General features: G+C 42.6%; 1 protein-coding gene across 2 annotated transcripts in view; it reads left to right on the top strand.

Moving 5' to 3' along the window:
* Positions 1-6394: 6394 nt before the first annotated feature.
* Positions 6395-15448, top strand: part of PDCD6 (programmed cell death 6) — a 124660-nt gene continuing 115606 nt past the window's right edge. The window contains exons 1-2 of one of the 2 annotated variants that reach the window (XM_039355600.1): positions 6395-6603; positions 6736-6797. In XM_039355600.1, the coding sequence (XP_039211534.1) occupies positions 6551-6603; positions 6736-6797 (115 nt within the window). In that variant the 5' untranslated portion in view covers positions 6395-6550. The remainder of the gene's footprint in view (positions 6604-6735; positions 6798-15448) is intronic. The other variant, XM_039355601.1, reaches the window with a different exon arrangement.

Genomic DNA, 15448 nt, shown 5'->3' with positions numbered 1-15448 from the left:
ATTATTATTAGTAGAAATTTTAGAAAAATCTTTATATTTAACTGTTACCTATCAAATTAATAAGAATTGTATTAATTTAGGTTGCAAAGAGAATATTATTGGAAGAAGAGAAAATCAAGCAAAGTTATTATGTGGATTTTGGAATATAGAAATTAACCGTTAGTTATTACTTTGTAAATATAAACCCAGACAACATGCAGTTTACCAAACATCAAGATGTTTATATTAAAAAGCCAATAAAATATATTTTAAAAAAATAAAATAAAGGTTGTTTTCCATTCATCCCCCTCCCTAATCCACATCTGATCATAAGCTTCTCTTAAATCCAGCTTGGTAAAAAAAAATTTCCTTTGCCCAGGTGGGCTAACATGTCTTTCATCAGGGGGAGGGGGTACATATTTTCCATACTGACAGCATTGAGAGAACAGAAATCGATGCACAATCTACGAGAGCCATCTTTCTTTTCCTTGAAAAGCATGGGAGCGGCCATGGATGATTTGACTGGCTCAATGAAACCCCTAGCTAAGTTTTTTTTAATCAATGTACTCTATTAGTTCTTTCATCTCTTTGGGTGTCATAGAGTACATCCTTGATTTAGGGAGCTTGGTGCCGGGCAGAATTTCAATAGCACAGTCTGTAGCCCAGTATGGGGGGAGGGCGTCACATTCTTTCTCACTAAAGGTTTCTGCCAAATCTCAGTACTCAGTAGGGACAAGTTGAATCCCTGGCAACTTTTCAACTACAGTTTTTAGGATTTCACGGGGCTTCTCATGAGTTTCACAGATGGCCAGTGTCTTTGTTTTATCATCAGTCTCAGATAGGAAGGGCCCCATCCCTAATCTTGACTTGCACATTTCCCCCTCCCACCAGATGTGAGGATGCCATTTGTCAAGCCATGCTAGCCCCAAAATTACTGTTTCAGTCATCTTCGGGACCACCACAAAACGGATGGTTTCCCAATGCCAACCCACTTCTAACTGTATGGGTTCAGTTAGGTCTGTGGCAGGAGCACCTCCGATTAAAAACCCATCAGCCTGCTCAAAACCCCATGGGATGAGGCCATAGCTTGGCTTGGATGCCCAGTTTCAGTACAGTGGGTAGATTTATTAAGCATTGAGAGCACCCTGAATCTATTAGGATGCTCAAATTCATATGACCTCCTATTTTGGACACAAATATTCTGGTGGGAATGGCAAAAGGGGAAATGGGCCAACTCACCACAGGATCTTCCTCACCTTCTTCATCACTGTCATATGGTGCCAGCATCTGTTTCACCTTGGCTTGGTGTAGGATGCTAAGAAAAAGACACAGGCATGTCTTGAGCAGAGGTTTGAAGCTGCAGGATACAGCTTGACAAACTCTGAGTTTATTCCTTCTTATATACTTTTTACATACATAGGCTTTGCCATTAACTGCTGACATTTTACATTTAGAAGTTTAACCTTTAGCTGTTGCCATAAAGTAATTGAAAAATTCCTTCATATAAGCAATTATTTTCTAGTAACATATTACATGGTCAGAGATCAGGTAAAGACAAATACAGGTAGATGAAAGACAAGAAGAGATAAAGATGGGAAGAGATAAGGGAAGGAACTAAGCATATTATCTGTTTAGGTAGGTAAGATATTAAATCAAGAGGGGGTGATCTTTTGACTGCTTCCTTGGGACAAAGGGTATCAAAAGGTTATGAGGTTTGTGGGGGGGGAAAGCATGGCAGTTTGCTGTTTGCTGCGCGTGCAAATTCCTCCACAGCTTGGGGCTTGGCTTTGAGCTCAGGAGGGGAGGCTTCGATGTCTGGACCTTGACGCACCCAGTTGGTTCTTTTTCTCCCTCCTCTGGGAGCCCTTCATGGTTTCACAGCAGCAACTGGCATGGTTCTAGGTTAAGAGTGAGGAATGGGGTACTCCACAGCTTGATGATCCATCTGACACCGGTAGCACTTGATGGGAGCCCTGGCTGGGTTTTTGGATTTTGGTGGCTGCAGAGGCTTGGAGACGTCGGCCATAGAGGTGTTTCCTTTGGATGTGCAGTGGCTTGACTTGGTGATGTTTGACTTTGGGGGACAATCCAATTCGATGTCTAGTGCTACTGCCATATGGTAACACTCATGTAATAGATTAGGAAAACCTTGAATGATGCAGGCTTGAAGTAAATCACGTCTAGCCCTTGTTTGAAGTAATTAATTAGTGATCGTTCAGGCCACTGCCCCAACTGGTTAGCAGCGTTCCTGAATTCACAGACGTACTCCTTTACAGGATGACTTCTTTGCCTCAGGTGGTGGATTTCTTTCTCGGCCATCATCTTCAAACTGACCCCTCTGTTGCTCCATGAATAGATTAATATCATTCAATTCAGGAGCCCCCTCATCATGGAGGTTGATCACCCAGTCAGCAGCTTCCCTCTCCAAATTTGCCACCACAGCATTCACCATCATAGCCCCATCCAGGTAGGCATAAGTGTAGCAGTCTAAATGAGCCCACACCTGATTTAGGAAGAAGGTCAGCTTTTCAGATCTCCATTGAAAGTTGGCTTGATGGGAGGTGGCTTGAATCTTGGTGGGGCCACCTGCGCCTGCTGCTGATCCTGGGAGACTTGCTAGTCCTGGGGACATGGTCGAATCATTCTCTGGACTTCTCTTGGCTGGGATCCGGGACTGGCATCCTGAGGCCATGGCAGTGGGTTTGGCTGGGGTACAGGGCTTGGTATCGCAGCTGGATATGGGTGAAGTAGCACGGACTCCGGCGGTTGGGCTGGAACTCTGGCAAGGGGGAGGGAGAGATGGATAGGTTGTGGCATTCTCCCCACGGCATCCACCTCCTGGACATCAGGAATTTTATCTTTTACCTCCAGCCGGTCAAATTTCTCCTTCAGTTGTTTGAGCGAGGGGCTGTGGACTGCTGACTGAAATCTCCATTCTCTGGAGTCGTCCCATCCCATTGAGCCCTTTCCTTTCTTTCCATCCGCAGATGAAGAACACTGGGACGGCAGCAATAAAAGCTCCTCTCCAGTGGTTACATGAGTGCTCCTGTGCTGAGGGGCAGCCTTGGCTTGGAAGAGGTCTGCTAAGGCTGTAGTTCCTTCCTGCAGTACCAGTTTCTCAGGCTGGATTAACCTCATTTTCGCCCAAGCTCATGCCAGTGACATCTCCTTGGTGGCTGGAGCGCCAGCCTTTGCTCCAACAGCCTGATTCCCGTTGCCCTTAGCAACAGTTTCAATTTTCTCCTCCATCTTGAGTTTTCATCGGGTCTTTACCACTCTCCCAAAAAATGAGTGGGTAGGCAGCCAGGATGCAGCACCCTGGGAGATGAAGGTTTTTTTTGAGACTTGGTTTAATGTCAAGGTTCTGACAGACAGAGACAAATAAAGCAGAACTCTGAGACTTGCAATTCCTCAAAGAACATGTTTATTGATACAAGGAATCAGCACTTCAAAAGTGAAACCAAGTCTGAAGAGATGCATAATAATTCCACAATACAAAATTAAAAAAATCCCACCCCTAAGGCTATGCAAGCAACTACGTTTCCCTATACAGCTTCTTGGCGAGCTTTTCATGAAATGCCCAGTCCATAGTCTCAGGAGCAGTCGATGACCTTGATTCCTATGAGAGAAAGTCCAAAAGAAAGTCTGTTTTTTTCTAGCACAAAGTTGGCAACCCTCTCCCTTCGTACTATGTTGCTGACCAGGACTTAGGGGGCAGTATCAATATACAGATGGCACCTCTGTCTCTGGTCACTGGCAGGCCTATGAATGCAGGGTCATGAAAGGATAGCAAAGAAACACACAATGTTCTAACCCACCCAAGAATATTTGGCATCTTGGGGAAACACCCATAACACCCAAGACTGAACATATGGTCTTGGGGGAAACTCCCCTGAAAGAACATACTAGCTACTTCTGCTTTTCTTATCTATAGTGTGCCAGCCTTAAAGGGCAAAGTATTAATCTTATGTGTGCCAGCTTAGCTGGGTGAATTGCTTATATAATCAAAGTAACTATAAAAATAAGCTTTGTTTGCTATTTGAGGCTTTTTGTCTTTTGTACAGAAGACCGTCTCTATTCAGCTGAATAAACACGTAAACTTGAAGGCAACTTCTGGTTTCCTATATTTCTTTATCAAGCAAAACCTCAGAACCTGCACATCAATATGTCAACTAGAAATGAGAAGGAAAAAATGGCTGCAGCCATGCTCATTCTAAAGTTGACAGGTTTATTGTTAATACAAAATAAGTCAGAGAATACATGTATGCTTATGTGTTATGTAAAACCAAGTAGGTGGTTCATTAAGTGAACTGAGGCCTAGTGTGTATATGAATTTAAACTTGGAGTACATGAGTATAGGTTCCAGAGCAATTAAAATAGGTATTTGAATCAGTTCACATGGCAAGGATTCCTATCAAGATGTTAAGACTGATGGCTAAATATACATAATATGCTGAAGCATAGTTTGTTGAATAATTAAGTGAATAAATTGCATCGTCTAAATCAGCTGTGTCCAATCCTGGGCAGCTAGTAATATGGCCTCACAAAATTGTAATAAAAAATACAAAAAAATTAAAGTTTGTTATTCGTATACATTAACTATATATTTTATATACAACCTAAAACAATTCCTCTTCACTCCATGTGGCCCATGCAAGCCAAAAGATTACATACACCTGGGTTAGATTATATAAAATAAGTCATGTACCAGTTTAATGTATTGTGTCTTCATATGTGCTTTATAGGATGCCATTCCCCAAATCAATTGTTAGGTTTGCAGATATCATTGGCTACATTCATGTAATATAGCGAAATTGCCAACTATATTTTAAATCTTGAATGTTATGAAAACACAGCCAGTGAAAATGAACTAGAATAGAATAGAATAGAATAGAATAGAATAGAATAGAATAGAATAGAATAGAATAGAATAGAATAGGAGCTGGAAGGCACCTTGCTGGCCTTCTAGTCCAGGCCCCTGCTCAAGGAAGAGAACCTATACCATCTCAGACAGGTAAATGTCTAGTCTCTTCTTAAAAATCTCCAGTGATGGAGTGCCCACAATTTCTGGGGGGTAAGCTGTTCCACTGGCTGATTGTCCTCACTGTCAGGAAATTTCTCCTTAATTCCAGGTTGCTTCTCTCTTTGATCAGTTTCCAACCATTGTTTCTCATCCTTCCATCTGGTGCTTTGGTGAACAACCTGGCCCCCTCTCCCTTGTGGCAACCCCTCAGATACTGGAACACTGCTATCATCTCTCCCCTATTTCTTCTTTTCTTTAGAGAGCCCAGGGGTATCAAACTGCCAGCTCTCAGGCTGGTTTCATCATACTGAAGTCGCACCCACCCCTTTGCCGGCAATGTAAAAAGAGTCATGATATGTCATGACACATCACGTGATGTAGCAAGTTTGACATCCGTGGATTAACCAAACCCAAGTCCCATAACCGTTCTTCGTATGCTTTAGTCTCTAGGCCTTTGATCATCTTACTTGCTCTTCTCTGAATTTTTTCCAAACTCTCAACATCTTTTTAGTGATATGGTGACCAAAATTGGCTGCAGTATACCAGGTGTGCTCTTACTAGGATTTTATAAAGCGGTAATAATACTTCACGTGATCTTGATTCTATGCCTCTGTTTATACAACCCGGGATTGTATTAGCTTTTTTGGTTGCTGCTGCACACTGTTGGTTCGTAGTCAAGTGATCGTTCACTAGGACTCCAAGGTCCCTCTCACAGTTACTGTTTTTCAGCCAGGTCTTGCCCAATCTATATTTGTGCCTTTGGTTTTTCCTGCCTAAATGTAAAACTTTGGTTTTCTCCACATTAATACAATACTTATGACAAATCATTTGCATAGCTTATTAAGCCAAATCAAATCATATGATTTAATACATCCAAGGCAGCAGAAAATCTTTGCTTGCCCCCCCCCCCAAATTTAGGCTGCAATCCAGATAACATCACTTGGCAGCAAAGCGACACAGAAAAATCCCTTTGCTGCCTTCTATAGGTGACCCCGGTATCTGTAAACCAGATCTAATACCTCCGATGACTTCATAACCCTTAAAGCATTGTGTCTCAATCTTGGCAACTTTAATCTGGTTGGCTAGGGAATCTGAGAGTTGGAAGTTCACATATCTTAAAGCTGTCAAGTTTGAGACACTGCCCTAAACAGTGAAGTAATCGTACCGTTTGACAAATATTCCGTAGTGTGTATAGTTAGGTTTAAATAGATAGTAACCATCTGTAAGGTGAATTGGCTCACACAACATACTAAGGCCAACCAATGTTTTTGCCAATCACGCTTGGATGCATTTAGACAACACCTTCAAGCACAAAAAACACGGTAGAAAATCGGCTTCAAAATCTTTTTAGTCCGGCCCCCTTCTCAGAACTCCGCCTACCGAACAGGGTGCGTCAGGATTTGTGTCAGAGAAGCAGAGGTGGCTGTTTCCTCTTTTCCCACCGAAGCTCGGTCTGAAATCCGGAACTGGTTCTGAGAAGGCCGCTTCCTCAACGAGTAGGGGGTGGGAGTTGTTTTCTTTCTTTCCGCAGCAAGCCTGGTGGGGCGCATGGCGTCGATAGGCATGCCCGACCCGAGCTTCTTGTGGGGAGTCTTCCAAAGGTGAGCCGTGCGAAGTTTCTCTTTTCGCATTCGTCTCCCTCCTTTTGCGCCAGGAATTCTTGATCTGAGTCTTCTTTGCTCTTGTTTTTGTCCTGCGTCGTAATTAGAATATTTTCTTGTGTTTGTTTTCAGGGTTGATAAAGACCGTAGCGGTATCATCTCCGACACCGAGCTCCAACAAGCACTTTCAAACGGTAGGATATCTTTTCTACTCCCTAGAAGTGTTGCTCTGGTGACAAGAACGCCGGTTGCGTTCACACAACTCTGTTATTAATGCGTTTGGTTAACCCAGTTTGTTAAGTCGTGTATCTTGGTATGTTCAAACCTAGTTCATTACTCGATGCTTTAGTGTTTCTGGAGAGCACAGTATCTCCCCCTCTCCCCTGTGATATGTATTGTATAGCAGGAAAGTTTTCTTATTGCAATATTAATAATCAAAAGCCCGAAAAATAAATGTAATTAAATTCAGTGGTAGCAACTGGAACCTGGTCATCAATTCCTAGAAAAAATATCCTTTAGGTAATGATACTGCAAGCTACCATTCTTTTCCAATTCTAAAACTAAAATTTAGTGTAGCTCATTTATAAATTAATTACACCCTTTTGGTGTATAATAAATTCTGATTAGCATGATCTCAAGCTAAGTTATTTTTCTAGGAAAATATGGAGGCAAAATTCCATGTTTTTATTATTTCTATTGTGAATTGTATAGAGATTTTTGAAATAAAGGAGCAAATAGCTAAAGAGGGTAGGTCTGATTATTTTTTGAAGAGGTGCCATCAGAAGTTCCAAAGATTAAATTAAGACATCAAAAGAACATTCCATAGGAAGAAAATGGCAATTTCCTTGTTGCTGCTAAGGAAATTTTATGAGCATGTCCAAATAGTCACCAGAAGTCATTCAGCTTCTGGAAGTGTTTACCTGTATACATTAAAATACATTTTTGCCTGTGGTAGCCTTGAAATGGAGATATGTGTGAAAACTAAGAATTCAAAATATTTAGTTGAAAGAAGTAGTTAATTGTTAATCACAAAAAGGGTGAAAGTCCTAGTGATTGATTAATTTAAAAAAAACAGTGAAGCAGTTGAGTATAAAGAATTAGACAAACTTGTGAAAGCTTGATTTCAAAGCTGGTGCCACTAAATATAATAAAGCTTTACAGGCGGTTTTTAAAATTTGTTTTAACAGCTGAAGGATTTTGCTATGATATTTTTTGATAATTCAATTAGAGATTTATTATAAAAATACCTGAATATTGTTTTCCAGTTATATATAACAAATAATGCAAAAACATGTTTTGTTATATTCCATTAATACAGTGAAGAAAATTTTGAAATGACATAGTTTTTAGTTTGTGGTGAATCATGTAAAGAGAAGATTTTGTAATATTTGTAAAGAAAAGATTACAGGAAGTTTGTGATAATGAATTGAATCAAGTGGAAAAAGAAGCTTTTCTTTGTGTTTGCTCAAATCATGTTGTTTCACTATATAAGAATTTTAAGAATTAGTTTAGTATCTTGAAAGTTATAATGGTATTATAACTGACTGACTGACATACATCAGAAAGTACTGTTGAAAAGATCATGAACTTAAGCAATGAGATTCTTCTGCCTGATCATATTTTAAGCTTATTAATCCTAACTTCTTTTTGTTTAGTTCCCAGTGTTTTAAGAGGATTTTTTTTATTGTCTGGGTTTCTGTTTCATATTAAGCATATGTTAAAAATAATTAGGGCAATCTGGAACAAACCAGTGCAGAAAAATTAAAAGTGATTGATGACTAAAAATTATAAAGGAAGATGGAAGTAATGAGGAATATTTAGTTTTGAAAAGACAGAATCATGCAGAGGCAGAATGGGTGGCATTCTGTAGTAACATGAAAGGAAACTACATTATTCCACGATAGGCCTTTGTCATTACAAAAGGCAGGTCATTAGAGTAGGGTAGAGTAGAGTAGAGTAGAAGAGTAGAGCAGGGCTTTTCAACCTTTTCACCCATTGTACCACTTTTAGGATATCTGACTACCAGTGGCCTAGCAAAGTGCCAAAAACTTGATGACCAAAAAAAAGGAAAAAAGTAAAGTACAGGTAGTCCTCTACTTACAACAGTTTGCTTAGTGACTGTTCAAAGTTACAGTTGCACTGAAAAAAGTTCCCCCCAAGCCACAGCCGAGCAAGACACCTGCTTGCCCACCCGGCGATGCTCTTCCTCCTGTCTGAAGTGTTCATTGTTGTGAGCATTTCTGTTGAGGATTAGCAGCGGGGGTGGGGTGGGGGGGTGTTTGGTTTTTATTCCCCTCGTCTGCTGGGTAGTTGCAGCAGGTTTTGGTCACTTCACATGACCCTGGGACACTGTGACCATCATAAATATGAATCAGTTGCCAAGTATCTGAATGTAAATCACAAGACCTTGGAGATGCTGCAACATTCCAGCTGATCGGCGCTTCTTCTGGGCTAAGCAGAAGCGCCAGGATCAGTGCTGCTTTCCAGCTGATTGGTGCTTCTTTAGTGCTCAGCAGAAGCACTAGGATCACCGCCGAGCTCCAGCTGGAGCCTGGCACTGATCCTAGCGCTTCCACTGAGCCCTGACAGCCCTGAAGATCCAGTATCTCTCGCTCAGGCTTGTGCGGTGCTGTGCCAGTTCAGCTCATTCCCCTCCCCCGCTACCATTTTTCTAGGATGGTCGCTTACCACCTTCCAGCTGCCAATGTACCACAGGTGGTACCCGTACCACTGGTTGAAAAGCCCTGGAGTAGAGTTCCACATTTTGTTGGATAGGGCCCATTGTTCAAATTTGTCAAGATGTTTTTGGATCCTGAGCTTGTCTTCTGGGATGTTGGCTATTCCTGCCAATTTAGTGTCATCTGCAAATTTGATGAGTAGAATAAGGACTTAAGTAACAGGAAAGAAGAGTCTAGCTGATTATTTAAAATATTGGGGTCCATTTTGCTGATCTCCATTGAATTGTTTACAATGGATCATTTATATTTTCTTTTTGTTAGTGTTTGTGATTGCATGTTGGGCATACGTTTATTGTTTGAATTATTTGTGTAGAACTATGTTAGAACCATAGAAAAGGTCATATAGACTGGTTGGCCCAACCCCTTATTTAGTACTGAATGCAAATAGGAGCATCCGATCAGAGAGCTCTTGAACACATAAAATACTCTTCTCTTGAATACATAAAATAAAGTGAGTTCACCATCTTTCTGAGTAAGTGCTTCCATTGTCAAACTATGTTTAGTTAAATTATGTTTAGCATGATTAAGAGAGAATATAAACACTGTCATTCTTTTTTTAAAGAAACACTTGGTAAGGATTTTGCTAAGGCATCTGTTGAGCATGAAATAAAGAGGATATTAATGAAAAACATTAAATTGAAATTGCATTGTTTTCCTTTGCATAGTACTATACTATTGTTCCTTGGGGGTTGAGAATGAATCAATTCCATAGTTGTGCATTCTATAAAAAATTTAGAAAAAGATGGATTCCATCTTTGATAAGCATTCATTGGAAACTACACTTATAATGATGTTGATTTCTACTCCATCTCTATAATAAAATGCTGATGCATCTATATCTTAGAGTTATAGATATAGATCAACATCAATATCTATAATTTAGAGGTTATAGAGCAACAGTTAAACCATATTACAAAAAACCTACACTTATATGAGGAAGAATTGAAGAATAGAAAGATTAAGACATTCAAAAAAATGATTTTACTTATGTAATTGATAAATACTTGGAAAAATAAAGGTATTTTTTAAAAAATAGATTCAGGGGATTTCTTACATCTGATTTAGTCAATTAATGTATGTAAAACCAAAAGAAAGAAAATTCCCCATCTAGTGGAAAGGGGAGGAGGGAGTGAATACTACTTCATCATGCTACACCATCATTAGCATGATGGTGAGGAAACAATTCCTGGAAAGTTGAAGAAGGGACAGTTGGCTGAAAGGAAAAGGAAGACTGTGCTTCCACTAAGATACTTTTTCTTAATGTAGTTTTATTCCTGTTACTTCAGGATACATATTGTGGAGTGTATGTAAGGACCTGCCTCAATTAATGCTCCCAAGAAAGCAGAACTCTTGAAACTTGTGTTGTCTCAACAGGAACTTTTATTGGAAGGTATTGATAGCAGTATAGTAAGGCAGGATCTGAGGATTTCCCACGCAAAATGTTACATTAAAAAAACCCTTTCAAACCCCATCCCAAATGTCCATCCGGCCGATTTGAATTGAACCAATCCATAGGTGCTAAGTTGTTGTGGGAAAGAACCGATAAGGCACTATTCTCAAGGTCATCAGGTTTCTCCATGGCTTCTTCCTATCCACCTGGAAATAAGGCAGATGGCTGGAAACATATTCCTTTCACACCCCAAAGAAAGATACTTCGAAAAGGATAGAACAAAGCAAAAGAAGTAACTGCAGAAAACCCCTAGACCCTCTAATAGAATGGCAGAACCCAAAAATGAGGGCATGAGAAAGAAATACATTGAGGGTCTGACATGCCACCCCCTTAAAAAAAAGAGAAGAGAAAATAATAACGGAGAGAAAATGAAATATCAATTAGTCAGATTTATCTGGGTAACGAGTAGGAAAATGTTTGAGCAGTCAAGGGGCCCTCATGTGCCTCTTGTATACCCACTCATTCTGGGATGCTGGGATGTCCTTCCATGCCACTAAGTATTGGGTAGACCCATGGTGCTTTCTGAAGTCTTAAGATTTCCCTGATTTCAAAATGTTGTTTGCCTTCCACCATAATTGGTTCTGGTGGAGTGGCTACTGCTGGCCTTAAGGGTGAACTCATTTCGGCTTTTAGCATACTACATTGGAATACCAGATGGACTGTCTTAATCTTTTAGGGAGTTCAAGCTCTACTGACTGGGTTGATGATGTATTTAATAGGGAAGGGTCCCACAAATTTTGGCCCTAACTTATTTGAGGGTTGCAGGGATTGTAGAAACCTAGTGGAGAGATATACCCTGTTCCCCACCTTAAAAGTCTTGGGCTTGACTTCCGGTTCCAGATCACAGTGTTTGCAGCCGAGTGAAGAGACTGCTCTCTTCGCCGGCTGGTTCTCTGCTGTCGGTAGACCCTTAATTGGGTCAAAAAGCCACCTTAGAGGGGCGGCTACCATTGAGGCCCTCATCGACCGTGGGAGAGCGGCAGCTTCTTCCACGGCTCGAGATTGCTCCTTTGGGCCAACGGTGGAAAGATCGGCCGGTATCACTTTGCCGATCACTTTGCCGCTGTAACCAGAAGTCAGAAGAACTTCTCCAGCATATAGGGAATGTAGAATCCATGAATAGGTTTAACAAGTCCTCTAGCCCAATCAGACCAAACAATCAAAATTGGCACGCCCCTGCAGGGTCTGACCATGCCCTAGTTTCGTTTGGTCTCAGCCCTGAAGAGATGTGAAAATTTGGCTCCTGATTTAGCTTTGAGACAGGTAGTAAGTTCCATTCATGGATTCTTCACCCTTTTTGGGGGGGAATAGTTCAGCTCTGGGCTCAGAGCTGCACTAGTTCTCCTATTTCTATTTAATTTCCTTCCAAGGCAAATCTTAGCCGACAGCCAGCTGATCGTCGGCATTCCGCGCAGCATGGCGACTGCCCCCCCCCACATTTGGCACACCTTCTTCAGGCATTTAAACAACATTACTCAAATTTATTGGTTTCCCTTCCAAGGGAACTTTGTAATTGCATTAGTTGAGTTATTGCTTTACTCAGATCGTCGCAGCTGCCATTTTTAGTCTCTCTGCACATTTGCAATTTCCTTTAAGTTACATACTTCATTTCTTAGCAATTACTCCTGTAAATTTCAAATTGATCAGATTCTATAATGTAGTCTTCCTGGCTTCTCTTTGTTGGTTTCTTTACACAAGAGAACTTCTCCATTTCACTCCTCAAGCTTCTTACTTGGTTGGATCATTGTGGCCACCATTTTGAGCCTCTGCGCAATCGCACCTCCCTAAATAGCTTGCCTGACTTCTTGCCAGTTCTCCTTTTCAGTGAGATATCTAAACTAATTGATTTATCAAGAGATAGCCTCGTGCAGGGGGGCATAGGGGCTCCTATTTCCCCCCCTGTTGAGTCAGGCCCTTCTTCTCCTTCTCTTCTCCCTCCCCTCTCCTCCTGGCAAGATGACATTTTAGGCAACCTCGTGGCTGGCAGGGAAATTTTCTTGAGTTAATTCTCCAGCATTTATTCCCTCAATTAACTTTTACAGCATGAAGCTATTGTTGAGTCTCATTTCTTGATCATACAGTATTAAATACCACACAGTTCTGCTTGCCTGATACTCATAAACATCCAGTGAAAATAGATTGGGCTGTTGCTTGCCTTGCCTGTTCCGCTGTCTGCATCTAGTAGATTGGCAGTTACTGTCCTAGCCACCACTAAGTGAAACACGAGGGTCTCCCCCCCAAAAATTTCAACATTAATTGACATTGATATAATATTGGCCTAGTTGTCTCAGTACCACTAAGGGCCTGAACGATTGAAGGGGAGAGGACAGCTCCCTGGGTGCAGCATGGCTTATATCGCACAGTGTGACTCCGTGCTTAATGGCGGGCCAGACCTCACAGACCCCCGTGTAGGCCTGTACCACCTAGGTGGGCCATAACCTTGTCTCCTGCAGACCAGGACGGATCCAGGGATATCCTGGTAAACTCCTGTCATTTGTTGTTCAATATGGCGGATAACACCGTTCCACAGGCTTCCACTTCCAGTGGAAATGCAAAACGCAAGTCACCAAACCAGGAAGCACTCGCAAAGGTCAAGGCCAAGGTAAAACGGGCCTCTAAGATGGCCGACAAACAAGCAGAGAGGCATAGGGTGCTGGAATGGGAATTTTCCAAAGCCTAGCAACAGGCAGTGGAGACACAACCTGCCTCCACTTCCCCTTCTCTTGCATCCACATCAGTGAACCCATGTCCTTCCCCTTTTCCATGGGCTTGGTCCCCCAGCAGACCCTGGATCAGGGATCCTTGCTTGGATACAGTCGGGACCATCTGTTCCTCTTTGATCAGGATTTGAGGATGTAGATCCAAGATCCAATCCCAGTCACCGAACCTGGTCCATCCTTGGTGGCATGTGGGACCCCAGGTAGTTTTTCTGTTGTTCCCCCCCAATCCTATCGGCATCTTTCTCTCCGACGGCGGTGGGCTTTTGGCCCCCTGAACATCCTTCATTCACTGCCCAGCTCCAGGCCATGATTTCACAGGCAGTAGCTCAGGCAGTGGCGTCTTTGGGGAGGGCCCTCCCTGGGATGTGTAGTTTCCCTTCACAGAAACTACACATCCCAGGGAGTATGAGCTTCCAGATCAAGGTTCCCCACCTCAATCTGAGTGGAGCGAGGTATCTGAATATTCTGCTCAGGTCCTTGAGGAGGGCCTGTGGTCAGATGACGAAGACATTCAGACGGAGACCACTCCTCTGGTTGGGGTGTTTAACCCTAATGCCTTCTCTCTTGCGCAATGCCTGCACCACCGGAAAGATTGAACCGATGAAACCACAGACGGCCGATCAGGACTCTAGACAGAGTTCTGATCCACTGTTTTTGGAACCAGTCACAAAGAACCAACAGATCCCTTGCCCCCCATGTTTTTAAAATCCATTCAGGATCATTGGGGATCACCTGACACCTTCTCGGCCCTTGGGGGAATAGACCATAAACTCTTGGATACAGTCTCTTCCCTCAGTGATGTTCTTGAGGTTCCAGGAATAGACGAGTCTCTCGCTCCCATACTGTCAGATTCCAAGATTCCAGGGGATATGTCGGAGGCCCTCAAGGCCGAGGACAAGAAATTGAAGATTTCTTTCCGCAGGACTCACCGGGCATCGGCATAGGCAATAAGAGCCTCAACATCTAACTCCTTCTTCGCCAGAATCTTGCTAATCTGGCTATGGGATATCCCCAGACGAAGTGAAGGTGCACCAGAATATCACTAAGTTGAGGGCTGCGCTAGAATACATGGTGGATGTGTCTCTGCAATCGGCCAGATATTCGGCTCAAGCCAGAGCTTCCAACGTGGTTGCACGTCGGTTGTTCTGGCTTAAAAATTGGCCAGACAGCAGACACAAATGGAGGGTGGCTGCTGCACCATATCAAAGGGGTCGCCTCTTTGGGGAGGCTCTCATTCCTTACTTGATTGAGAATAAAGAGAAGATGAGAGTACTCTCTCATCTCTCCAAAAAGATGGGCAGACGCTTTTCTCCATATAATCGATGCCCGTCATTTAAGTCTGGTTCAGATCGAACCTCCTGGAGCCGATATCGACCCTTTCAAGCAGGGCCGGACCGCTCCTCGGACCGGTCTGGCTACAGAGACAGGCCAAAGCCACAATTCCAGGCTAAGCGGCCCTTTCGTGGCAGGGGAGGTCGTCCTTTCCGAAAGATGAAGTGACTTGGGGCAGACCCCTCCCATCAGCAGCAGACTGGCACTTTACTTCCACAAATGGGAAAGCACCACCATGGACACCTGGGTTCTCATCACCATCAGAGACGGTCTGTCTCTGGAGTTCCTGGCCCTTCCCCCCGGCGCTTCATTGCCTGCCCCCTATCATGAAATCCCGTAAAACAAGGTCTCATGAAGGAGGCCATTCATCATCTGCTAATCATAGAGGCAATAGAGCAGGTACCACTGGATCAATGGGGACTAGGTTTCTACTCCATCCTCTTCATGGTGCCCAAAGCCTCGGGGGGGATGGAGGGTGATCCTCGATCTCAAGGCCCTAAATTCATTCCTAGTGTACTATAAATTCAAGATGCAAACTCTTCATTCCATTTTAGGCAGCATTCGACCGGGGGATTTCCTCACATCCATAGACCTGACGGAAGCTT

This window comes from Crotalus tigris, unplaced genomic scaffold (assembly GCF_016545835.1).
Source record: "Crotalus tigris isolate CLP2741 ecotype Arizona unplaced genomic scaffold, ASM1654583v1 scf7180000018697.696732, whole genome shotgun sequence".
In the NCBI taxonomy this organism is placed as follows: Eukaryota; Metazoa; Chordata; class Lepidosauria; order Squamata; family Viperidae; genus Crotalus; species Crotalus tigris.
This window is presented reverse-complemented; position numbering and strand designations above follow the sequence as displayed.